The sequence below is a fragment of the Macaca mulatta genome, chromosome 11, assembly GCF_049350105.2.
Source record: "Macaca mulatta isolate MMU2019108-1 chromosome 11, T2T-MMU8v2.0, whole genome shotgun sequence".
Classification (NCBI taxonomy): Eukaryota; Metazoa; Chordata; class Mammalia; order Primates; family Cercopithecidae; genus Macaca; species Macaca mulatta.
Window position 1 is genome coordinate 73,787,638 of NC_133416.1, and position 27,343 is coordinate 73,814,980.

General features: G+C 37.4%; 1 protein-coding gene and 1 long non-coding RNA gene across 12 annotated transcripts in view; one reads left to right on the top strand and one right to left on the bottom strand.

Moving 5' to 3' along the window:
• Positions 1–27,343, bottom strand: part of GRIP1 (glutamate receptor interacting protein 1) — a 715,153-nt gene that overhangs the window by 299,678 nt on the left and 388,132 nt on the right. For 6 of the 11 annotated variants that reach the window (XM_015152225.3, XM_001117109.5, XM_077954688.1 and 3 more), the window contains exon 1: positions 22,194–22,418. The exons of the other annotated variants lie outside the window; for them this stretch is intronic. In XM_015152225.3, the coding sequence (XP_015007711.1) occupies positions 22,194–22,248 (55 nt within the window). In that variant the 5' untranslated portion in view covers positions 22,249–22,418. Of the gene's footprint in view, positions 1–22,193; positions 22,419–27,343 lie in introns of those variants that run through there. 11 annotated transcript variants of the gene reach the window in all.
• LOC144332948 (uncharacterized) overlaps positions 1–27,343 on the top strand; it is a 183,426-nt gene that overhangs the window by 153,790 nt on the left and 2,293 nt on the right. The window contains exon 2 of the long non-coding RNA XR_013401212.1: positions 27,010–27,093. This is a non-coding gene — a long non-coding RNA (uncharacterized LOC144332948). The remainder of the gene's footprint in view (positions 1–27,009; positions 27,094–27,343) is intronic.

Sequence of the window (27,343 nt, forward strand, 5' to 3'; positions counted from 1 at the left end):
GTTATTATTAATCAAGGTCTGTTAAACAAGATTCGTATTGTATAATTACAACATTTTAAACATTTATATTTCATGAAACCATAAGACTACCTAATAATTGTACAAAATTTTACAAAGCAAATTTCACATACACATTTCTCATAAACCATTTTCAGCCCACTGTTTCATATGGCAGCACATAACATATTTCTGCTGTATGAAGTGATGTTTGAAAAGAAGGCTAAGTTATTAGTTTGTCAATTTGCTTTTATTTAGATATTTATATTTATATTATTGATTGCCTGCTATGTGCTAGGTATTGAGGATACTGAGAGGAATAGGACATGGGCTATGCCCATTAGAGTAGTGGCTGTTTATGCAGAGCATCCAAGAAATTTGTGTGCATGTTTATATGTGTGTATATATTTCTGTATATATGTATGCATATGTATTACACGTATACAAATATATATTATACAAATATATCATCTTATCTCTCTAGGATATAGTTATACTCTGAACACATAAATATTGAAGTTGGAATGAATGTTATCATTTTAGGAAGATAAAAGCATAATATACAGATAAATAATGGCTTTCCTGGAAACGACAGAAACATGCTTAAGTTTCCAGCTGTGATGCACCTAGAAATTGAGAAGTACTTGAAAAAAATGGCTCCTGTACAGTAATCTGAAAGTAGAACTGTCCTTCAGATTAAGAAGCAACTTCCATTGCCAATTTGAGAAATTCCAGGAAGAGCTTCCTATGCTGAATATCGACTGGCCGAAGAGTGTACAGTTCTTCCTTGGGAGGTTTAAGCCATCTGAAGTTTCCAGTGAAAAAGGCCAAGTCTTTGGAGGACCGAAACAATCAAAATCCCTAGGAGTTAATTTCTCAAGAAAGGGACTACTTCCATCAAACAACAGAAAGCTGGTTCTGAAAGCAAGATTGTATGAAAATGAAAGCTTGGTTAGAGTTTGCCAAAAAAAAAAAAAAAAAAAAAAAAAAAAAAAAAAAAAAAAAAATTGGGGGTGGGGGGAGATAGGGGGAAAAAAAAAACCCCCACCATACTTACTACTATTTTCAATTTGATGTGGGGGAAGTCCTGTCTAGAGAATTTAGCATAATCTTTTTCAAAACCTCAGAGGGCTTCCATATGAATATTAAACACCATATAACACATACTTTACCCTTGGTATTGTCTAAAATTTCCCTGGAGTTATAGGAAAGATCAGATAAATTATACATTTTTCTTTTCCTCAAGCAAATATTTTTCTGAGTTTTTGTCTAGTTTTACATTTAGCATTACTGTAGTATCATCTCAAGCCTGTACAATGGCCAGTATTCTATCTTTATAGTTATCAACCCATTCTTCTTTCCATCTCTATCCTTAAGACATTTTAAGCCAAATGATTAATTCATCCAGAAAAGTCTTTGGCACTTAATATAATCATTTCAAGGTTTCACTGTATGCCATTTGGAATGGTAAAGTTTTGGCCAGAAATGATTTATATAGAACAAAGGTCTTTTCCTTCTCACATGTAACACTGTAGCCATTAGCACCCTGGGATCAGTGAGAGAATGGAGCCCTATTATTCTAAAGTATCCATATTCTTGTGCAGGTAGAATGATATTAACTGTGTACTAACCTTGGAAGAATTAAGAAAATATTCAATCAAAGCATTTTCAGTGTTCTGCGGTTCAGATGAGGAACCCAGATTGAGAAAGACTGATATTTACTCCCTTCAAAATGCCCTTCTAGAGAGGTTTTCCCTCTAACTGTGGCTAATATCTACAAATCCTGACTGCCCCCTTGTTATTTTCCCAGTTCGTTGCCTGCTGTAGTTAAAAATTCTGCTTCTTTCCTCTCCTTCCTCTCAAGTTTCTCTCTCCACTTCCCCATTCTACACCCCTGGCCCTCAAAAGTCTATACAAGTTAAACACAGTATGGTGGAAATCACGCCTAAACTGTTTAACTTCACATCTTTTCATAGTATCATATTCCCTTGAGGGCAAAAAAAGGGGACTTTAATACATTTCTGCTAGCAGCTGATGAGTCAAGATTCTTGTTCATATTATACAATTTCTCCAAAGGGAAGCATAGAAGCACACCTTCCTTTGGATGACTGGGTGAATTATTTCATGATGCATTTTCCATATTTTGTGGTATACAAGCCTGTCCCTTCCTAGGATTCGATAAGAACCGTTTTAAAAAATTTCTATTGCTCACCTAAATGTTGAAAAAGATCTCATGAAAATAACCTCTTCCTACTAGAATACTTGATATTCTATCCTGTTTCTCTTCATAAAAACAAAGCATTGGTAAGCCTGAACCACTCAATCTAATCTCTTGCATTAAGGAGCTAGTTTTCCACTGTTGATTACTGCTCTACCCTTCCTTATCTCACTGAGAAGAGGTTAGACATTTTGTTGTGTTCATTGATCTTTTCTGCCTTTGATTCCATAAACAGGAACCATCTATGAGTCAAGCTGTACAATCTTGGATTAAAGCCCAGGCTATCAATGCTTTTTCAAAGGGTGTGCCATAATACTACTGTCAGAATCAGTTTGGATAAGAATGCTTGTTTGACAGATCAAATTCTAATTCTAAATGGTATAGCATCCCCTTTCTCATTAACCTTTATCACAGCAACTTGATAATGTTCTGAGATCAATTGGAATTATGCCCACAAGCTCTACCAAATTGAAAGATGACTATCATCCTTTATGTCATTGTTTTGTTATGAAGTTGTATTGATTATTGTCATAAAGAGCTTAGCATAGATACAATAATGATAAAATGCTTATATTTTGTGAACATTCTCTAATGTATAAATGAAAAACTGAACCTCTTCCCAAAAGTTTACTTATTCATCTATAGGGGTGGAAGGCACATTGTGTAGAGAATTTAACTTGCCAGGCTTCAGGCTTCCCAGGAAGAAGCTGTATTCAAAAGTAGAGTGTATGAAGGTCATCTGCCTCTTTCACCATCTGGGGGGCCAATCAGTAATAGCTGCCTTTTAAATGTTATGAGTTCAAATCATCTCTTTTTGCTTCACGACATAGAGCTTAATGGTTTGATAGAATTGACTTGAAATGATTTGATAGATTCAAAATGCAGACATCTCTGCACTTTGGAGGTATGTGTGGGGTGGGTGAAGGAGTCCGATTCAACTACAAACATGTCTGTAGTTTATTTCTTTGCAGAAGTGAGTGGGGAGACTCTGTTTAGGAAAGAACTTGTTAGGCTCCTAAATTTTTGTAACAAAGTGAAAACTTTGCCTTCCACACATCTGAACTTTAAAGTATGTGTGTCTAATTTGGTAAACAATACCAGAGAATACTGGCACAGGAGGCAATTCTCAAAATTCACTGAGACATTTTCCCTTTGCACCTGCCAAGTGTGCACTTGAAACAACTTGCATTTGAAAGCCACTGTCTAAGGATCTAAGAATGGCTGGTGCATCTATGCTCCAACCTGTGTTGAGATAAATGCTTTCCAAAGTCTGGTTTCTGCAGTGTTAGCGCTACTTGAAGAAAGGTCCTATCACCAAATAAATTGGGAAAATACTGAGTTAAACAAAATTAATGGGATTTATTTTCTATCAAACTTCTAAGGGTCTTTAATATGCTAATATGGTTTTGAATCTACAAAAGGGAGATTACATATTTTTTTTGCATTTCCAAGATAATTTAACTCGAATCCATTTCTGATGGAGTAACTATTAACATCTAGCAGTTAGTTTTATGAAGAACAAAGGTTGGGAAATGCTGAGCTAGAGCTCCAAAAATCAATATGCTCAGACTCTACTACCTGCATTTCCTGAAGAAATTACTTCCCTGCATTATGACGTCATATTGTGTCCTTGGCTTTTGTAGTGAGTCAACAGAGAAAGAGTTTTAAAAATAACTTCATCTTTTTGCCATACCATAGTTATAGTCTCTAACATACATTACATAAACATTCATAGTATATATTCCTTCTAGAATTTGTTGCCAGGTATGATTATCTCTCCAGGTTCACTATGGGCAATGAGATTTACAAACACAGTAAGAGCTTCCCCTGCCTAACCCTCAAACGCTAAAGAACTAAAATGTGCCTTAATATAACAAGAAACATATTTTGGGTTGCTGAAAAATTTTCTTCCTAAATAATATTTTGTGTCTTTTATATTATAATTGGGTATCTTGATGTTTAGCTTCCTTATCATTAAGCTGGGTTAATAAATTTCACCTTAATAATTGTGGTGAAGAATGTAAGGTATGAAAATTTAATTGACATAGTTACATAATATACCCAGTTCAGTATCTCAGTTATGATAAGCATGAAATAAATGGTAGCTATTGTTATTAGTAATGTTAATATTACTTTAAATTGTTTTGTTTTCTTTTTAACGTTAATGGTATAGGAGAGTAAATGATAAAAAGTAAAAGTTTTCTTCCTCCATTCTTTCTCTCCCTCATTCCCCTTCCTCAATAGGATTTTTTTTTTTTCTTTTTACTGCTTCAGTTTCCAAACTTCTGAAAATGCTATAGGAGAGTAAATGATAAAAAGTAAAAGTTTTCTTCCTCCATTCTTTCTCTCCCTCATTCCCCTTCCTCAATAGGATTTTTTTTTTTTCTTTTTACTGCTTCAGTTTCCAAACTTCTGAAAATGCCAAAATAAATGTTGCAATTTCTTGGCTTACTAGGTTTTCTTTTCTTTTCTTTTCTTTTTTCCTTTTTCTTTTTAGACAGGGTCTTGCTGTGTCACCCAGGCTACAGTGATCACTGCTCACCAGTGTAGTCTTGACCTCCCTGGGTGAAGAGAACCTCCCACCTCAGTCTCCCAGGTAGCTGGCATGCACCATTACATCTGGCTAATTTTGTAATTTTGTGTAGAGACAAGGTCTTGCCATGTTGCCTGGGCTCGTCCTGAACTCCTGCTCTCAAGCAATCGCCCCATTGCAGCCTCCCAAAATGCTGAGATTATAAGTGTGAGCTAACACACCCAGCCAAAATAAACTTTTTATTACAATATAGCATACACAAAGAAAAGCACACAATTCAAAAACGAACAACTAGATGAGTTTTCCGAAAGTGAACATACCCATATAATCACAACTTAGAATACGAAAAAGCACAGCTCTGGTATCCCCGTAAGTGTGCATGTCCTCCCTGAAGTTAACCACTATCCTGACTTCTACCCTGATAGAGAGATTTGGAATGGTTTTGAGCCCTGTCATAAATGACATCATATACATTTTTCCTGTTTAGCTTCTTTGACTCAACATTATGTTTGTGACAATCATCCATTTTATTGCATGGCAGAGTGGTGCACAGTATGCCAATAATTACCACGTGTATTTGTCCATTCTACTGTTAAGCGATATTTGGGCTGTTTCCAGTTTTGTGCTATTACAAACAGTGCTGCTAGGACCATTCTTGTACAAGTCTTTTGAGTCATGTAGCACGTATTTCTGTTAGGTATAAAACTAGGAGTGGGAATGCTGGACCATATGATATGCATACGTTCTGTTGCAGATACTACCAGTTTTCCAAAAGTAGTAGTATCAAATTATACTTCTATGAGCGGTATATGAAAGCTCCAATTGCTTATATCTAGGCCAACTTTTCTTTTTTTTTTTTTTTTTTTTTTTTTTTTTTTTTTTAACTTTCTTTTTTTTTTTTTTTTTAAATTTATTTATTATTATTATACTTTAAGTTGTAGGGTACATGTGCATAACGTGCAGGTTTGTTACATATGTATACTTGTGCCATGTTGCTGTGCTGCACCCATCAACTCGTCATTTACATCAGGTATAACTCCCAATGCAATCCCTCCCCCCTCCCCCCTCCCCATGATAGGCCCCGGTGTGTGATGTTCCCCTTCCTGAGTCCGAGTGATCTCATTGTTCAGTTCCCACCTATGAGTGAGAACATGCGGTGTTTGGTTTTCTGTTCTTGCGATAGTTTGCTAAGAATGATGGATTCCAGCTGCATCCAAGTCCCTACAAAGGACTCAAACTCATCCTTTTTTATGGCTGCATAGTATTCCATGGTGTATATGTGCCACATTTTCTTAATCCAATCTGTCACTGATGGACATTTGGGTTGATTCCAAGTCTTTGCTATTGTGAATAGTGCTGCAATAAACATACGCGTGCATGTGTCTTTATAGCAGCATAATTTATAATCCTTTGGGTATATACCCAGTAATGGGATGGCTGGGTCATATGGTACATCTAGTTCTAGATCCTTGAGGAATCGCCATACTGTTTTCCATAATGGTTGAACTAGTTTACAATCCCACCAACAGTGTAAAAGTGTTCCTATTTCTCCACATCCTCTCCAGCACCTGTTGTTTCCTGACTTTTTAATGATTGCCATTCTAACTGGTGTGAGATGGTATCTCATTGTGGTTTTGATTTGCATTTCTCTGATGGCCAGTGATGATGAGCATTTTTTCATGTGTCTGTTGGCTGTATGAATGTCTTCTTTTGAGAAATGTCTGTTCATGTCCTTTGCCCAATTTTTGATGGGGTTGTTTGTTTTTTTCTTGTAAATTTGTTTGAGTTCTTTGTAGGTTCTGGATATTAGCCCTTTGTCAGATGAGTAGATTGCAAAAATTTTTTCCCATTCTGTAGGTTGCCTGTTCACTCTGATGGTAGTGTCTTTTGCTGTGCAGAAGCTCTTTAGTTTAATGAGATCCCATTTGTCAATTTTGGCTTTTGCTGCCGTTGCTTTTGGTGTTTTAGACATGAAATCTTTGCCCATGCCTATGTCCTGAATGGTACTACCTAGGTTTTCCTCTAGGATTTTTATGGTATTAGGTCTAACATTTAAGTCTCTAATCCATCTTGAATTAATTTTCGTATAAGGAGTAAGGAAAGGATCCAGTTTCAGCTTTCTACTTATGGCTAGCCAATTTTCCCAGCACCATTTATTAAATAGGGAATCCTTTCCCCATTTCTTGTTTCTCTCAGGTTTGTCAAAGATCAGATGGCTGTAGATGTGTGGTATTATTTCTGAGGACTCTGTTCTGTTCCATTGGTCTATATCTCTGTTTTGGTACCAGTACCATGCTGTTTTGGTTACTGTAGCCTTGTAGTATAGTTTGAAGTCAGGTAGCGTGATGCCTCCAGCTTTGTTCTTTTGACTTAGGATTGTCTTGGAGATGCGGGCTCTTTTTTGGTTCCATATGAACTTTAAAGCAGTTTTTTCCAATTCTGTGAAGAAACTCATTGGTAGCTTGATGGGGATGGCATTGAATCTATAAATTACCTTGGGCAGTATGGCCATTTTCACGATATTGATTCTTCCTATCCATGAGCATGGTATGTTCTTCCATTTGTTTGTGTCCTCTTTGATTTCACTGAGCAGTGGTTTGTAGTTCTCCTTGAAGAGGTCCTTTACATCCCTTGTAAGTTGGATTCCTAGGTATTTTATTCTCTTTGAAGCAATTGTGAATGGAAGTTCATTCCTGATTTGGCTCTCTGTTTGTCTGTTACTGGTGTATAAGAATGCTTGTGATTTTTGCACATTAATTTTGTATCCTGAGACTTTGCTGAAGTTGCTTATCAGCTTAAGGAGATTTTGGGCTGAGACAATGGGGTTTTCTAAATATACAATCATGTCATCTGCAAACAGGGACAATTTGACTTCTTCTTTTCCTAACTGAATACCCTTGATTTCTTTCTCTTGCCTGATTGCCCTAGCCAGAACTTCCAACACTATGTTGAATAGGAGTGGTGAGAGAGGGCATCCCTGTCTTGTGCCAGTTTTCAAAGGGAATTTTTCCAGTTTTTGCCCATTCAGTATGATATTGGCTGTGGGTTTGTCATAAATAGTTCTTATTATTTTGAGGTACGTTCCATCAATACCGAATTTATTGAGCGTTTTTAGCATGAAGGGCTGTTGAATTTTGTCAAAAGCCTTTTCTGCATCAATTGAGATAATCATGTGGTTCTTGTCTTTGGTTCTGTTTATATGCTGGATTATGTTTATTGATTTGCGAATGTTGAACCAGCCTTGCATCCCAGGGATGAAGCCCACTTGATCATGGTGGATAAGCTTTTTGATGTGTTGCTGAATCCGGTTTGCCAGTATTTTATTGAGGATTTTTGCATCGATGTTCATCAGGGATATTGGTCTAAAATTCTCTTTTTTTGTTGTGTCTCTGCCAGGCTTTGGTATCAGGATGATGTTGGCCTCATAAAATGAGTTAGGGAGGATTCCCTCTTTTTCTATTGATTGGAATAGTTTCAGAAGGAATGGTACCAACTCCTCCTTGTACCTCTGGTAGAATTCAGCTGTGAATCCATCTGGTCCTGGACTTTTTTTGGTTGGTAGGCTATTAATTGTTGCCTCAATTTCAGAGCCTGCTATTGGTCTATTCAGGGATTCAACTTCTTCCTGGTTTAGTCTTGGAAGAGTGTAAGTGTCCAGGAAATTATCCATTTCTTCTAGATTTTCCAGTTTATTTGCGTAGAGGTGTTTATAGTATTCTCTGATGGTAGTTTGTATTTCTGTGGGGTCGGTGGTGATATCCCCTTGATCATTTTTAATTGCGTCGATTTGATTCTTCTCTCTTTTCTTCTTTATTAGTCTGGCTAGTGGTCTGTCAATTTTGTTGATCTTTTCAAAAAACCAACTCCTGGATTCATTGATTTTTTGGAGAGTTTTTTGTGTCTCTATCTCCTTCAGTTCTGCTCTGATCTTAGTTATTTCTTGCCTTCTGCTAGCTTTCGAATGTGTTTGCTGTTGCTTCTCTAGTTCTTTTAATTGCGATGTTAGAGTGTCAATTTTACATCTTTCCTGCTTTCTCTTGTGGGCATTTAGTGCTATAAATTTCCCTCTACACACTGCTTTAAATGTGTCCCAGAGATTCTGGTATGTTGTATCTTTGTTCTCATTGGTTTCAAAGAACATCTTTATTTCTGCCTTCATTTCGTTATGTACCCAGTAGTCATTCAGGAGCAGGTTGTTCAGTTTCCATGTAGTTGAGCGGTTTTGAGTGAGTTTCTTAGTCCTGAGTTCTAGTTTGATTGCACTGTGGTCTGAGAGACAGTTTGTTATAATTTCTGTTCTTGTACATTTGCTGAGGAGTGCTTTACTTCCAATTACGTGGTCAATTTTGGAGTAAGTATGATGTGGTGCTGAGAAGAATGTATATTCTGTTGATTTGGGGTGGAGAGTTCTATAGATGTCTATTAGGTCTGCTTGCTGCAGAGATGAGTTCAATTCCTGGATATCCTTGTTAACTTTCTGTCTCGTTGATCTGTCTAATGTTGACAGTGGAGTGTTGAAGTCTCCCATTATTATTGTATGGGAGTCTAAGTCTCTTTGTAAGTCTCTAAGGACTTGCTTTATGAATCTGGGTGCTCCTGTATTGGGTGCATATATATTTAGGATAGTTAGCTCTTCCTGTTGAATTGATCCCTTTACCATTATGTAATGTAGGCCAACTTTTCATACTGTCAGTCTTTTTAATTGTAGTCTTTTTTTCTTACCATGTCAACTTCACATGGTATTTTACAACATATTCTATGTACGTTAATGCAGTTAGCCCTATACTTCCCTGCACTTGTCTTTCCTCCACAAACATAAAGCTAGTCAGGTATGTAACTATCTTTATATTATAAAAATTTATGTTAATAACATTTATGTCCCTTTCCTAGTTATAACTGAGTTTTGTTCTTTCTCTGTACAGATATAATGTAAAATTTTAAATATGAATAACAATTATAAAATGATTATGTACATATTTTTCATTGGAGAATCAAATAATGTGATGAAATCCCTAAAGCAGGAGATGCATTCTATGTTCCTAAATCTGTGCTACTCAATGGAGAATCTTCCAAGTATAAAGGTCAAGTTCATTTGCCAAAAGTTTTTCAAAAACATGACACATTTTGCATTGCTTCATATTTGGATTTTTACCTTCTTGTCCAACTTTTGTCCCCCTTAGGATTTCTATTTGCCTTTCTTTTTCTTGTTGACAAAAGAAAACATTATATCTTCACTTTATCATTAATTGTATACGTTATTAAAATTCTATCATATTATGATTAATTAGTCATTATTAAGAAATCCACATTCTTCATCAGGCCTTCCGCCTTGACTCTGACGATTGGTTCTCATTTGCATTGACTGTACTCTACTATATAACTGCCATTCTGGGATATCATTCCACTGCACTCTTAAATTAGATCCACAGCTTCTAGACTTTAACGCTTTCCTCTTTCCTAGATTACTTCTATTTACATTTTTGCTTAAGTATAATCTCCAGTCATTTTTTTTCTGAAAGCATGTGTTAGATTTAAATTTTCTGAATCATTGCATACCTAAAAATGTATTTATTTTATGCTCACCCTTGATAGACATTTTTAGGTTTGAAGCATTTATTCTCAAATATTGAAAACTTTTTAAAAAATCTGGTATTGATAAAAATCTGACGCAAAGTTGATTCTAATTCCTTTATAGGAAACCTATTTTTATTTCTCTTGAGAAGTTCTTAGGATCGTCTCTCTTTCCATGATGTCCTGGAAGAGGATTCGCTTATGTCTTTGTTTAGTAATTTTGCTTAGAGCTCAAAGGGCCCTTTCAATCTGAAAACATGTTTGAATTTGGAGAATTTACACCAATCATTTCCATTATAATTTCTTTCCCTTTTTCTCCTCTGTTCTCCAAATTATTTTTAGGTTGATGTTGTACCTATCCAATTGATCTTCTATGTACCTATATTTTTCAACTATTTGCCTTAACTTTGTCAACTGTTTCTTTTAGTGAATATTAACTTTAGCAGTCACAGTATTTTATATTCTGTGAATTCTGTATATTTCTCTTTTGCTCCCTTGTCATATAGCTGGTCATGTTTTGTGTGATACCTTCTTGAATGCAATATTTACTTGAATGCTTCTGAGAACACTCATTAGAATTTTTAAAAATCTCTCTTTTGTTCTTGAATCACCTTTTCTTTCTTCAGGTCAGTTGTTAGTCCAAAAAATGTCAATGACCCCTAAAAGTTATCAGTTTACATTTATTAATAAAGAACTAGGTTGCCTAAGATAAGTAGCTGGTGTGAGTTATAGCACTATGTTTTCTTAACCACTTTTTCCCCAGGATAACAGGGCAGCATCCCTGGCAGACTTCACCCAAGGCCTCGGGTGGGGGACAGGCAGCAGGGCGAGCAGGCGGTACACTAGGCTACTCCTCAACTCCACACCAAAATGGGGAGGGCTTTCTTGGGGGGTCATCACTACAGATCCATGAATTTCTTAAGAGATTGGCTTTCTAATTTTAGATTAGGGAACGATAGGGAAGGTGATGAAGGTGAAGGAGGTGTTCAATTTTCTCAGCTGTTCCATCCTTCAAAAAATCATCTTGTTCTCTGTCTCCTTCCTCTGCCTGCTTTGCAAAAACAACCCAAGTTTGAAGCCCGTCTGTGGTTCCATGGCCAGGAAGTGTGGCTCCTCCCTCTACTTTTTTTGTATTTGCTCTGGATTGTAATGTCTGCTTGGTTTATCCATTTTCCATCTTCCAGACATTTCTGAAAATCTCATGTTTCTTGATACCCTTTTCTCCTATTTTTAGAACTACACTTTTTACTTATGCTGATATTTGGGATGTAGCTGAGGCAAAAGTTTGTTGTCAGTGTGCCTTGAGTCACTAATCCTGATATAGATTTTAACATTTGGAAGGCATACATTTAAAATAAATAAATATCATCTATATAAAATATCACAAGGAATTAATCAGTCTTGGAAACTATCTTTAGTCTGATACTTTCTAAGTCTTCATAGCTTGTAAACCAAATTTATCAACAAACCATTTAGAAAAACAAAGGCAATAAATGAAATTCATTTTTGATCTGTATGAAGTCACCTAGCTTTATAGATTAGGAAAGACTCAATTCAATCAGAAACTCTGTGGGGTCCTAGATATTCCCCAGATTGAATTCAATTGGGAATTCTGTCATGCAGAATTTAACAATAGTTTGTCCTTCAGCCTCCAGCTGCCTGGTGCTGTTTCTGGTCCCCTGCCAGTATTTTCCTCCAGACAGCCTTGAGCAGGCTTTGGGAGGAGGAGGGAAAGGAGGAAGGTACGGAACACCCCTCTAGTTAAAAGGGAAATTGGGAAATCAGCAGATGTTAGAGGATACTAAAGATCCTCAGAAAAGGCCGAGTGCATGAGTAGCTCATGCATGTAATCTCAGCACCTTGGGAGGCCAAGGTGGGAGGATAGCCTGAGTCCAGGAGTTCAAGATCAGCCTGGGCAAACATAGGGACACAGGGAGACCTCATCACTACCAAAAAAATAAAAATAAAAATTGAAAAAAGAAGAAGAAGAAGAATACCAGTGTGGTGGGGTCCTAGCTACTTGGGAGTGGGGGCAGTGGTGGGGAGGCTGCCAAGATGGGAGGATTGCTCGGTCCTGGGAGGCTGAGGCTTCTGTAAGCCAAGATTGCACCACTGCACTCCAGCCTGGGCAACAGAGAGACCCTGTCTCAAAATAAACAAATAAGCAAACAATAAAAAGATCCTCAGAATATTCCTGGAACTTTCTTTCCTCGTGTGATGTGAAAAATCAAGAACTCTGATGAAAAGGAAAGTCATTATCTGAAACACTCCAAGCCCAAAACAAATGTGTGGGATTGGTTAAGCGAGGAGATCTTTAAAAATTAACATCATTCGGCTGGGCATGGTGGCTCATGCCTGTAATCCCAGCACTTTGGAAGGTCAAGGCGGGCAGATCACTTGAGATCAGGAGTTTGAGACCAGCCTGGCCAAAATACAAAAAAATTAGCCGGTGCTGAGACTCTGTCTCAACAAATAAATAAATAAATAAATATTAACATTATCCATTCAACAGATACTTATTGGGTATTTTCTTTGCACCAAATACTTCGTACTTGCCAGTGACATAATGATAAGTAAAGCATGGACACTAATTTTCAAGGAATTCATAGTCTGATGGTTGTATACAGATAAACATAGAATTATCATCAAATTTAGAAAGCATAATGAAAGCCATCTACACAGGTTTATGAATACACAGAGCAGGAGTACCTATTCAGTGGTGTGCTGGTAAATGTTTAACAAGCTGCTTTGTCAGGGGTAAGGGCACGCCCTGATTTATAGCATTCACCAATTTCTCTGGTGTAAATACTCCCAGTATGGCCAATTTCAATCTACCAACTTGATGTCATTGAATGTGGAGTTGCTAAGAGATGTGTGGCACACCATTATAGAGTAGCTCTCCCACATAGACACAGTAGACTTCGAGAGCATAGAACATAAAATATAGTAATGATTAGAAAGTGATGAACTGTTAGTATTCATTACCTCTGTTTTTAATATCAATATCAATGAAAATTTATATAATTTTAAATAATTGTGTTTAAAAGCTAGTTCAAAAAATTCTTCAACATTCAACAACTGGCTCCATAGAAGACTTCAACCAATGAAGTCTACTCTTCATTGTGGGCTAGGGCAACAGACTTTCTGCACCTTACTCATCCTTTGCATAAGTAGATCTATGTCCATTAGCATTGGAAGAAGAAAAGTAACAGAAGAGAAGAGAGAGCAATGAGAAGACTGGAGATGCTCAGAACATTGCACCTTATATCAGCAGAAAACTTTAAAACCCTGCCTTTCAACTATTCTCTCCATACAAAAACCTTCTGCATAAAGGGAGAAGGAAGGGAAAAATCAGTTAGCCCTTAGCTCCCTAAATAGTAAGGACAGAAAAATCACATGAAAATTATAATATTAATTTCCATCCCCATGGAACATTCCTTCCAGTCTATGCTGATGTGGACTGCCAAGGAGGGCAGAGTCGAGGACTTAACAAAATGATCCACTGGAAATCCTACGTTAGCAGTGGCACTCATAACTTCACACAGGGCTGCAGGCTCAGATCTGCAGGGGTGTTCAAACAGTTCTGTGGAATGCGAGCAACTCAGGAGTGGACTCAGCAAATGGTTGAGTCAACTGTCATTTTTAAACCATGTCTTCAAAACTCTCACCAAAATGTCTACACACAAATGCGCTATATCCTGTATCAGGCCTCTTTTGATTGCAAATAACAGAAAGACCTGGCTTTAATGGGCTTAGGTGTTAAAGACATTTAATGGGTAACTTAATTGAAGAAGTCTAGGGGAGAGCTCCCTTAAGGTAGTTCTTGACCAGAGGCTGAAGTGATGACACTCAGATATGATGTCTCTTTATCTTTTGGATCCACTACCATTTTCAGATAGGCTCTGCCCTCAAAGTCACAGGAAGGCTATAGCAGTTACATAGCCCTTATATCTGCTCAGCTTCTCCCTTCCAGCAGCTGAGTAAAATTCCTGGGCTGTCTCTGGTTGAAACATGTCTAATTGTGGCATCTCTGTGAAGCTGCCAATAGATGAGGTCCATGGCTCCCAAACTCAGTTAACACAGTAAAGTCACCTGGGGAATGTGTTAAAATTCCAAAGAAGAGGCCACACTTCCAGGCAATTAAATCACAATCTCTGGGGTTGAATTCAGGCAACACTATTTTCTTAAGGTCACAAGGTAATTCCAATGCAGAGAAAAATTTAGAAACCCCTGGACTGGGTGCTCATAAAAATAGGAGATTTTAGAGTCATCTTCTGATTTACTAAGAAAGCCAAGTTTGATTAATTTCCTTAATGCCCACCTCAAAGTCTTTCTTCCTACGCTTTCTTGTCTCTGTGACAGGACTGTCCCTCTTGCTCACCCTAGCTGGCTACCATCTGTATCCTGGTCTCACACTCACCCTGTCTTGCCTGGTTCTAGAATTCATCCCTCTTCTAGTTTGCATCTTGAAATTTTGCCTCCCTACTGGTTCTATCCTTTAAAAAAATGCTCAGATTTCTCCCATCCTATAATAGGCTTCCTTATCCCCTTTGGCCCCACCCTCCACCCCCACGGGCTGCTGCCCATCTATAGCCTAACCTTCACCTTCAGACCTTCTTAGAAGAGTGGTCTGCCCTTGTTGCCTTTAATGCAGAGAATCCTTATAATCTGGTTTGGACATCAATACTCTGTGAAAACTGTTCTCTCAAAGGTCAGCAATGACCCACTTACAAAACAGAAAGGCTGCTTCTCGCCTTTCCTTCTCTCATCTTTGCTTTGGTTTTTGGATATTATGGTATCCAAATGCTGTTTCTCTCACTGTTTTTCTCTCTGCCACATCTATTAGCTTAAGAAAGCCTTGGGAAAAATGTGTGGGATGTGTATCCTAAACACATTTCTCAGAAAATATGTATCAGAAGACTTGAAAGTGAAGATACATGAAAGCAACAATGTAAAGCACAAAATAAATTCTTTAAAGACAATACAGTATCACATATCAGACTGAAAACTGGGAAACAAACTAGAGATATATAATCCACATAAGGAAATACTACAGAGACAGTAACAGTTTCCTACGACAAGTGTGTGCTAATGTGCACAAATGGGCAGAATATTAGCAAGAAGATGTAAGACAAACTATGTATTACACATATAGTATAACTTCAACTTATTAAAAAAGCATAATAATAATTTGTAAACCAATTTGTTTCCTTCCATTGGTTTCCATTATTATGATGACAACATATCCTTAGTGATATTTAGTTTTACCTTTTCTCCTAATACATCTGTTTTGAAAATGAATAGAAATTTCCTTAGTACAAATGTAACTTATTGTATTCTTCATATATTCAGCTATTTAATAATCTAGTTGGAATTATTAGTAAGAAGTTCTTTTTCATTTTCTAATACCCCAAGCTTTGTCTGAATTTAGGTAGTCATCACTGACTGAGACATCCAAGACCACTGTTTTTATTGCTTTTTGTAATGGCAAGGTCAAAGTTTCCTTGGTTTGAAGGGTGCAGTAACATCCTTTAAGGAGCTACATGTAATAAACATCTGGGTGCATTTTTCTTTTGGATATATGCGATACTGAAACTTAAATAATTGTTTTAAAAATCTGTAAATAATATTTTCTTCTGTATATTTAATAAAGCAGCAGTTACTAATTTTAAATTTAACATAATTCTCATGTATATGGGCAAAATAATGGTAAGAAACTAAAAGAGAGAAAAAGTTGGGATCCAAACACTGACTGCTTGTCTATTCCTAGAAAATAGTATTTTGCCTCCTTTCAAATAGTGGGAAGTTATCAGATTATATTTTTTGCCAGAATAACGTGAATTTACTAAGATAGGAATTTCAAATAAATCAACTGTAGTAGAAAATTAAATCATTTTGTTATAGCTAACATGAGTATAAAATAGTTTTCACAAGTAATTTTTAATTTACAGATTAAGAAACTGAGATTTAGTGCGGGAAATTGAGTTTTTTTGTTTGTTTTTGCCACACAAGTAAAAACAGGAAAGCTAGGAAAGGCTGACACATCTTCTGATTTCTAAGTCTATTCTATTTCCCCTACCATAAGGAATGCTGAGAGATTAGTGAGGTGTTGAGTTGGTCGATTTCTCTTTATTATTCTAGATGGGCAGGTCTGTGGTTTCTATCCCTTTCTAGAATAGAAAAAACAATGGCAAAAATGAAACACTGGGGTTCCTCCTGTCCTCCAAACTTTGTGATCTTAGGAATGATCCTTAACTTCTCTGAACCTCTTCTTTTTCATCTGTATGGCAAGGATAATGATGATAGTATTGCAAGATTTAAATGAGTTAGCACATGTAAAATGTTTAGAAAAGTACCTGGCAGAAAGTAAGTGCTCAATAAACATTAGCTATCCTTATTTCCATTCTTCCTCCTAAACATTTCCCAAAAGTATATAAGTTAATAGATTAGAATGCCTATCCTACATTGGCCTTCCTTTTCCTAGTAACGAACCAGATATTTCTTCCTAACCTGCCATAATCTTATAAGAAGGGTATAGACTCCTTCTTGTTCATAGGGAGTCATATGAGGCATAGCCAAACATTCCCTCTGGAGGATGGGTACCTCCTGGAAGGAGGTAAAGTACTCTAGCAACCAATTCCCATTCGGAAGACAGGGGAGAAATAAATGTGCTGTTATGATAAGTCTAACCAGTGACATAAAAGAAAAGCTTCAGTCCACTGGAGAGTAAAGTGGTAAACCCCCTCAAAGCAGTGGACTAGAAGCACAGCAAGAAATCCATCACAATCCTGACCATGAGCAGAACTTGTGCGAGAACAAGACCTGCCTGGGACCCAGATGCAGCACTCTCCTGTTTAAGTGGTATCTCTCTATTTGTGAGAGAAATATGCCCCATGCCCTAGCAACAGATGACACTCCAATAAAACAAGGCAGACTTAACTTTGTGAAATATCTAGTAAGTGCATATTATTTTTAAAAGTTGATAGGCTAGAAAGATAAATACGTTAAATGCACTAGCTGTGATGATATGAAATGAAGGGGTGGAGGCAAAGGAGAAAGAACATGTTTGCAGGTAAGATTTGGAAAAGGGTGGAAAGTTAATGAGGTGGAGGATACAGTTAAGTTGTTCCAGATGGCAGGATCTGACAGAGGAGGCCAATGAGGGTTAGCAGAAGGGATGAGGATGGGGAGACAGGAGAAATGAGATCTAGCAGAGAGAGCATTCTCAACCCAGATGATTATCAATTCTGAACCATATCACAGAGTGGATGAGGAACCATTAGAGAAGACTGCTGAAGGAGCCACAAGGCTAGACACAGACAGATGGGAAAGAGCAGAGCAACCAGAACTGAAAATCCAAGGCCATCAGCAAAGGAGCCATCATGTTCAGAACACTGATACTGAGCTCTGTGGTGGATTCAGAATTCCTTGGATTAAAAGATTCTGCAGATGAGAAAAGATGGGAAATATTTTTCCTCTTCCATTAAGACAAAACATTTAAATGTGTTTCTTTAATTAAGATTACACTTAGGAAATTAGTTTCTAAATAGAAGAACTTTTAAACACAGGATGAGTGTCAGAGTTTAAAGGGATTTCTATGTCACCTGAATAATCCATTAAAAGTTTATCAGACAAACTTTAAGACTGTTCTTGTTGGAGAGAATTGAGAATAAGTTTGCTGGTTGTCTGGGATGGTCGAGTTTCAGTTCTCTCTGGAAACAAGTCCTAGACGAATGTCTGACCTTCCCTTTCAAGCGTAATGATTCCATGACTGGGGCAAATGTAGGGAACAATGACTGAAAAAAATGAGTGTGAGTGTGATCACAACCCAGCCTCTTAATCTTGCTCAGTGCCAGTGGAGAGCAATACCCATCCACGTCCAGGCAGCAGAAAAGGAGAAAAGATATTGAGGTTGGGAGGAGAAACCAGGAAGAAGAGAGGGAGGGTGAAAGAAAATAGAATGCACAGCAGGGAGCAGTTCCCTGCCAGCCACAGATGTCTCACTCAGACACCCCATTGGGATGAAGGTCAACGGGGCTGCTTATAGTTTGTTAGTGGGAAAGGGACAGGGAGAGTTAATTCTATTTTAGGCCATATGTGTATTTGGGAAGAGAGAGAAAGTGAAGATAAGTAGAAAATAAAATGACACTTAGGCCAGCTATGATAAACAATGTTGAAGTCTATACTAAAGTGAAGGCAGAGATTTCCGACGTGAGCTTTGAGCCAGTAGAGAGAAGACAGAGAGAGAGGGTGGGTGGCAGCAACACAATGAAAGGTGCCCAGAGCCGTGCTCCCTGTGGAATGTCAGTAAATATTAATTGGCTGATGTTGGCATTGGTAGGCAGAGTGAAGCTTGTGAAAGAAAAATGCCATTGCCAGTGGAGCACCAAAGTTCAGATCTCTGAGCTGGAAACGGCAGCACCTGAGCAAGCAGCAGAGTCACACCCAGTATCACCACAGAAAGTGATTCTCTGCATATGAGGCCAACCTGTCTCAAGGAAGAGTAATCACACAATCATGACAAAGTCTACAGGAGCTATGAAAATATCTCCACTTCTCTGAGAACATACTCCCTTCTCTTGAGGTATGGTAGCCCCTAGCTGAGAAACCAGGGCTGTCCCAGGTAAACAGCTGTGAAGGCAGGTGCCAAGAAGCCTAGATTTACCTGCTCCAGAAAATCCTATTGTCAGATGTCTCTGGAAACCTCAGAAAATGTTATTTTGGGATTTGGCTCTAAGGTTAGGTAATCAGTAGACTCTCATTCTGGAGGAAGAAAAGAAGAACAGCATTGCTTCTTTAGATTTCAATAGTAGACGGGAAAGGGAATGCTTTTGGTGGTGCTTGGTGTTTCTGTGAACCAAAGGTCCTCTCATAATGGCAGGCATGGGCCTTTTGGGTAAAGGTTATTTTCTTGCTCTTGTTCTACATTGGTAGGTACCTGATAAGGCAAAATGATTGAAATAGCAGCTTGAAACGTTAATAAGAAAATGACTCAATTCCCAAGTCAGAGAAGTGCTAAGTTCACCTGAAATATATTCTACTATAATACTGTGGGTCAGTGTCTATGTGGCGTGATCCAAGGACTTGTCTAGAAATATATGGTTTATACATCTTTTAAAATTACATCTGACCTAAAGAAAAAATATTTATTGTTCAATAACATATTGATTTTAAAAATGCTTCTTACACCAGCCCAGAATTCTAAGTGCAAAAAGGTCAGTGTCAGGCACACGGTAGGTACTTAATCGATATTTGTTAAATATATATTAGATATATGTAGAATGTAAGAATCAAGTAAAAATATCAATAATGTGAGTGTTTGTAGAAAATTGTTTCCCTTTTATTCCATCATTTTCTCCTTAAGAAAACTAAGAAGAAATCGCAATTGTCATATTGCTTTTTCTTGTGGGTGATATCAACCACAAATAGCAAGGTAGTTTTGGAGTCATGAAGCAAACTTCCCCCTGCTAAGATCTGGGTAAGGTTTTAGCCAAAAGAGGTCTAATAAAGCTCTCAAAGCACTTCCTAGGAGCTCACAGAAGATTCAAAGGCCCTATTACTTTCAACTAGACAAATCCAATTCATTTTAACAAACAGTTTCGAAGTGCCTACTAAGTGTAAGGCCTTGTGCTAAATGTCTGGAAGAGTGAGTGTTAGATGGGGCCCTCAATAGGTATAAAGAAATATGTATGCTTGGGAATTGAGGGTGAGGGTGTGGGAGTTGTGTGAATAGGGAGAAGGGGACAAGAAACTTCAAGTGTACATCCACCCCTGTCCCCAAGAACACTCCTGACCCTAAAAGAAAGGTCATTTTAATATTGTAATTACATATGTTTCCTAGTTTTATTATTACAGCTTAAGAAAACAGCACCACAAGCATGGGTAGGGTGCTAGAACTCAATGAATCCACTTTGGAACAAGAAGCATGGTGGAACTTGAACTTTGTTGGACAAGACTGGAGCAGGTGGCAAGGCAAGGTACCGTGTTACTCAGGCGCATTATTGTAAGTATTTGGACAGCCAGTCAAACACAAAGAAGAGCCCAATTATGGCAAAATTGATTCTGCATAGAGATTTTATTTTAATGATCAACTGGCAGTCTTAAGTTAAATACCAAATAGAGCAGATATAAAGATTTTGGAAAAAAGTGTCAGGTAGCAACTCTAAAGCAGGTACCGATACTTTCCTCAATTATCTAGATTTTTAGCAACTATATTAACAAACACTTAAATCTCCTTTCAATGCAGGAGATCAATGATTCCATAAAATTCAGAAAACTGGGAAAGTAAAAAATATTTGTAAGAAGTATAAATTGCTTGGGTTCACTCTCTTCCTAGTATGTAGGACTTATAAAAGAACTGATATAGATAAATAGAAAATAATGATTGTTTCATGTTTATGATGTAAGAAGAGCATTAAATTCTCAACATCAAGATAAGTAAATGCCAAAATTAGGTCTGAAAAGAACTTTTCAGAATAAGAGGCCTGTCTTTAAAAGTCTTAGCTAAAACCGTAACAGAAAGGATAGTCTCTTAGTCATGATTTACAAACAGAAATTGTACCTTTGTACCAATTGTAGAGGATAAAGTCAAAACAGAATTTACAGCCTCGGGCTAACAGCCTAATTTAAAATGGATAATCTTCCCCATATTTTCCCCAAAGTACCTTTTAAAGGACTCACTCTGCTATCCAAACAACTTGCAAATGCATTCGGGAAGTTGGTCTATAGTATTTATTCTCTTTCCTGTTATTGACTCAATATCTATTTCTCACTATTTGCTTTGTGTTCATTCTTCTGCCAAATAAAATATTAATTGCATTTTTAGCTGCACTGCTCGTGATCAAAGAACTCTGATATGTCAAGCTAAACTGATAGAAATAGCATCCATTAACATATTTATAGGTTCGGAGCTTCTAGAACATAATTATATCCATTAATTAATTACTCAACAGTACTCTATATGACAGGCTGAAAAAGAAAGGCATTTGCAATGAAATACATTTACTCAGAATGAAGTTTTTTTAAATAATAAATTTTCTCTAAGGAAGGTTCTATCTAAAGGAAATAAGGCAAGAGAGCTCACATATCTATATGGACACAAGACAAGATTTTAAGGCATCCATTTACTAACTTTTCAATAGAATGCTCACAAAGTAAATGAGACGGCACATCCAGAATGGTTCAAATACAATAATGCCTTAAATATTACAGAGAAATTTAATTACTATTTTAGAGTTCTAAGAGTGACAATCTGAAGCTATTAATTCTTGATAAGATTCCAAGCAATGATTTTTACTTGCAAATAAACTTCTAATATTACATAGGACCAAAGTATTTGGAATGACATACTTTTCTGGACATGCAATTCTAACACATAAAGAAATTAAAGCTGTCCAGGGAAAAAGATGTTGGAAATTAACAGAACAAACAATTATTCTGTGGATCCACCAGCTGTGCGAGTCCTGAATCTGCCAGCTGCATTTAGTATATGTATCACAGAAAGGACAGTAACACACACTTGACTTCTCTTGACCAGTTAATCAGCATGCAAAATGACGGTTTCCCACAATAACTTCAGCACCGGACCCAAACACATTCTCTTTTCAGCAAAGAATGAAGTCATTAAAAAAAAAAAAAAAAAAAAAAATCACGCAAGCTGCTTTCATGATTTCAGCACAAACACAACCAGGATGTAAGGACAGAAAGCAAAGCCGAGTCTACCTCTACATATGTATCTATACATATTTCACTGAGTTCTTTGTTGCCTGACAATAAATTGTAAAGGCAGTCATATTTGAAAGTAAAAACCATTAAACTGTGTTTATAGAATACTGCAACAGACTCACTGAGGGAATAACAAGGAAAGCACGATACCTTTAGTAAGTCGCCTTAGAATCTGACAACGGCATTTAAAAGAGACAGCTATCATTCTTGCTCACTGCTTTCTGTGGCAAAGTGTACTCAGGGCTCTGCTCTGGTGGCTGCAGCAGCAGCAGCATATGAATTCCTTGCGCACATACCAGGAGAAAGGTAGTCCCAGTGGGGAGTGACAAAGCTTAATTCCTCTTGGCTGATGCAGAGGTCCGCTACATGTCATCTGGTAAATCTGTGTCATTCACTACTACCACCACCCCTGCCCGCCACAGCCTCCTCCCCCTTCACAATCACAATGGCTTAGAAAGTAATGCTGTTTCGATAGCAACAAAGCACCAAATTGTATAAAGCAGGGACGATGCTGGGAGAGGAGCCATTCCATAAATCTAACACTAAGCACTGAGCAGTGCATTCTGTTTAAGGCAAAAGGCTATGTATCCAGTCAGTTCAGCCACCATCAGCCCCTTTCCTTCTCAGCATCAAGTCAGTGTCCTTTATATGTCTCATTTAATGGGAAATGCAAGTGAAATGCTTGCACTCTTACTTTAGGAAGAAATGCATGGATCATATACTATGTTCTTTAAACAACAACAAAAAGAAAAAAAAAGGAAAGGAAAAGAGGGAGGGCCGTTTATATTTGGGATTGAGGAAAGAATCATAGTTTTGCCTATAGCAGGGAAGCAGCTCTAGGACAGAGACCTCTTTGGTACTTTCTGAACCTATGAGAGTTAAGGCGGTGTATGTTCATAAAGTGAATACAAGAAAGGGTTTGGGCTAGGCAGACAATCAGGCAGATGGAGCCCCAGCCCCTTTAATCACCCTTCCAAAAAAAGGACTTGGCTGGAAAGCAACACAGTCAAGACTGTTTCTAAAGATACCAGAAATAAAAGCAAACAAGGCCAAGTATTTCTATTTTTAATATACTTTATTATACTATTTCCCAAACAACCGTCCCCCAAACCATTCTTCTCATTATGCAAATAAAACAGTCTTGCGACATAGCAGATATTTGTGAGTATCTGCTCCAATGGAGTGAAGAGCAAATTAACAAACCCTTCACAATCCATTCACAAAGTGACAAGAAGGCGGAGCACACCTCCTCATCTGCCAGCAGGAGCTTGCTCACTATATAGTCAATACAAACTAACATTTGGTAGGGAATTTTAATCAAAATCCAGAATTCTCCCACAGGAGTTAACATAAACATTCAGGACAAAAAAATTAGACAGTTGGCCAGGAAGTTTAAGTAAAAAAAAAATGAATTAGTCAAAATGAAAAGATATATCACTCTCTAAACTACTTGATTAATATTTCTAGGACTTTATGAATTATTCATACAGTTTTATTCTCTACGCTTCAGGCTGTGAAAAACCTTTCAAGCTGGTTTCTAAAATAACTTCCAGTATTCCAAATTTAGTGGTAAAACTTTCTCTTCTTCATTCATAAATTCAATATGAACTCAAACAATTTCAATCCATTACCACTGAAATGCATATGCTTTGTATTTTGAGTCCAACAGAAGAATAATTTGTGTGTGAAAAACATCTGAATATCATAAGCATCTACTTTAAAGGTTTTTGAAAAGAACAGAATTCTTTTACCAAGGATGGTCTAGCTAAAGCAACCACTAATCAATAGAAAATACTATATTAAATGGACTGTAGTACAAAATCAAATTTTTATAATTGTTCTCATTAGCATAAATCTTTCTTTGAATTTCAACCCATATTATGTTCTTCTCTATTAGGCTATCCCTAGAAATAGTTTAGCCTCCTTGATATATATATTTTTTGCTTTAAATAGAAATATACCTTAGTAATAGAGAACTGAGTTATTAGCTAAAGTGAGATATTTACAGTTAGCTCTTTCCAAGATTCTTCTCCAAATCTAACATATTTCCTAAAATTCAGGCACTCAGAATACGCAGCTGCCAATTACTATTAGTAGAATCTTGCCTGTGGAACACCACCACCCCAGCCCAGTCTATTCAAATAAAACTCAAAACCATACAGGAATCTCTTGCACCTCTGCTATTGTGCAGACTCAGATCCAATTTGCCTTTTCCTTATGACTAAAATGATCAAATATTTTCCCCTTTTCCTAACACGTTTATTTTTTTTTTAAAGCTCTGTCCTCTGGTCCCAAGAAAGGTCTTCAGAACTACTAAAATGTCCTATTTCTTTGGCAGGGGAAATAACCCATCGTGGAGCTCTTTGAAAGGTTTCTGAGAGCCCAAACTAGGGGATTTTTTTTTTCTCTATTTGAATACTGTGGCTGCCAATCCATATCTATCCTATTAGCCTGCCCAGGCGCAGCCCCAGAAATCTTATAGAAATGGAGCCTCCTGGAGTAACTCTTTTCCAAAAAATGAAGGAATCCACCAAGTATTCCCATCTTCTTCCATTTCTGGCCTCACTAATGCTCAGAGATTTCCCAGGGAGCCACTCCTAGGTCAACCTTTTTGCTCTAAGCCCTTTGTCCTCCCTTTGCCTAATGCAAGGTTAGCCTCCCATCCTAAACTCTAGCACTGGTAAAATGCCTTCCAACAATGCAAACTTTCTATTCAAAATGTATCGACTTGTAGGATGAAGGTCTCAAGTGGCCAAGGCAACCAGTGGAATCTGGACCACAGGCTCCTAACATGAGCTACCACTAGAGAGAGTGACCTACATTTCTTGGCTACCAGATCAATGTAAGCATGTGTCTTTGGGACCTGTCACAAACATGTTAATTATGGTGGTTCAGCTGTCTAGACAGTTCAAACTTTACAACATGCTCTGTGAGGGTTACCAAGTAGGGGCTATGGAAAAAGAAGGCAGTAAAATTGTACAAAATATAGATTGATTAAGCTCCGATATGATCTGAAGAAGAGTGAGTGAGCTAGTTCAAGAGGTTTACCCCTCTTAAAAACACAAACACCTCAATATATGAAAATATGGGTTTGCTGGATTCAGGGCAGACTAATCCCTTAAGATAATTCTTATTTCAGGGTTTCTTTAAAACATTAGTTTTGTTAAGGTATAATACAAGTGTACCATGTTTATATAGAATTTAATGAATTAGAAAGCACTGTCACACATAATGTCTCATGGAGCAACTCTATTGTAGGTTTTTGATCCAGAAAAGGAAAAGTGGTTTCAGAGAAAGTGTTTTTCATCAAAGTCATTCAGCTAGTAAGTGGTAAAGAACAGGAAAGAACCAGAGCTTCTCACCCCTGGCTAATCATTCTTTCTCCTCTTCTTTCTCACGGTTTCTGTGCCACGGATATAAAATGTCATCTAGTTTACAGGGGGACAAAGTCAATTAACAAAGAATCTTTAAGTGTAGTTATATTTCGACAGAGGGCAAAACTAGTGCCTATCACCTTCTCCCCTCTGAAGCACAGATGATCGTTCTAGGACCACCCTGACCAGAAGGAACCAGAAACAGGTGACAGTTAAGACAGGTACCGTCTAGTGAAAGACCATTATGTATCAAGTGTTTACCAGGAATCCCTTCTCGCTGCGTGGTTTGCCCATTCTGACTGGCCTGTGTCATGCTGGTTTTGAAATATTTGGAATATCACCTCCACTAACAATATGGTACTAATTTTATCATAAGAAGGGGGTGGGTCGTGGTGTATGGACAAACAAAACCTTAAGATTGGCTCAAAAGTTCCAATATATTCTCAAAACCAAAGCATTTCAGAGCTTCATCAGCGGGTGGCACACATAGCCCCATAATCTTATTCCAATTTTCTCATTTCCTTGATTCTCTGCCATTGTATTCATTCTTTTATATAACATCTCTATCCCAAAAATAAACAGTGCTGTTTGGAGGTTCTTCTGATTCTTAACAACAAAGAATCATCATAAACCAAAAATGTTCTGCCATATACCTAAACCTGGAAATTCGTTTTGCAAAAAACTAAAACAATGAGGTTAATCCCACAAATACTCAACATTTTATATCATTAGAGTCAATTTGATTAAAGTACTAAAATAATTTGCACTTTCTTCTTCATTTCAACTTCATAAATCTTTCTGATACAAAATACACCTGATAGATCCCATTTATTTGCTTATTTAACGATTACATTTCTTTTTCTTTGCATGCAATTGCTTTAAAATGCTTAACATGCTTAGCTCATTATTTAAACAGCATGGAACATCCTGACTTGGCTAGCATTGAATATACTGATCCCCACACCCCCTACCCTGCAACACATATACAGTTATTAAATGTTGTGCATTTTCCAAATCTTCTGGGTATTTTAAAACACAGTGTTCTCAGAGATCTTAAAACGTGACTCTTACCCACTTTTTCAGCTCCCTACAGACAACCGCATTGACTCATTCTTAGCTTATTATAATCGGCCATTTTTATTTCTCTTTTCAAAGACGCCAAAAACAACCATGAGCTCACACATGTTATAATCCTTGTGACCACTGTCTGCTACTTAGTTCAACCAGTGTGTCAACATGAGACCAAACATTAGGATCAGACAAGGGAGATGTACACTGAACAGAACTTGCCAGTGATGAGCTGTCATGGAGGACTATTAAAAAAGCAAGACCCAGTGTGCTGACACAGGTTCTAAGGGTGTGAAAAGTTGGTATAATTGCCCAAGACAGAATTTATCAGGCATTTTTTAAAGCAAATATTTTATGAGAAAACATTTTTGGAGAAGTAATGATGCCGTTTAGGAAGTGTCATTAGGACATGCTCTTGCAAATCTGGGGTGATTAAAAAGCACTTAGTAGCTCAGAGCCTCTGGTGTGTTGTGATATAAAAGGGCGGGTATAATGCTCACTTCACGTGTTATTTGCTTATCTAGGCAGGGCTCTGATGGCCATCACAGTGCCAAGGAAAGAAGGTTGCCTCCACTGAACATGAGGAAGCCAGAAAAGCTCCTGTGAAGGTAACAGCCTTAGAAATCCATCAGCTAAAAGCATCTGGTGGAAAATGTTAAAGATAGAATATATAGAAATTGAGGAATGCTTGTACAAGAGGAAAAAAACTACCAGAAATAATCCTCCTAACGGCCTAGGTATGTCCAACTGTTTACGGAGGCATTATGTAGGAGAGAATGGTGTAATGGCCAAAAGCACAGTTTAGAATCAAATTGCCTGACTTTGAATCTTGCTTTTGCCACTAAATGGCTGTGTGAC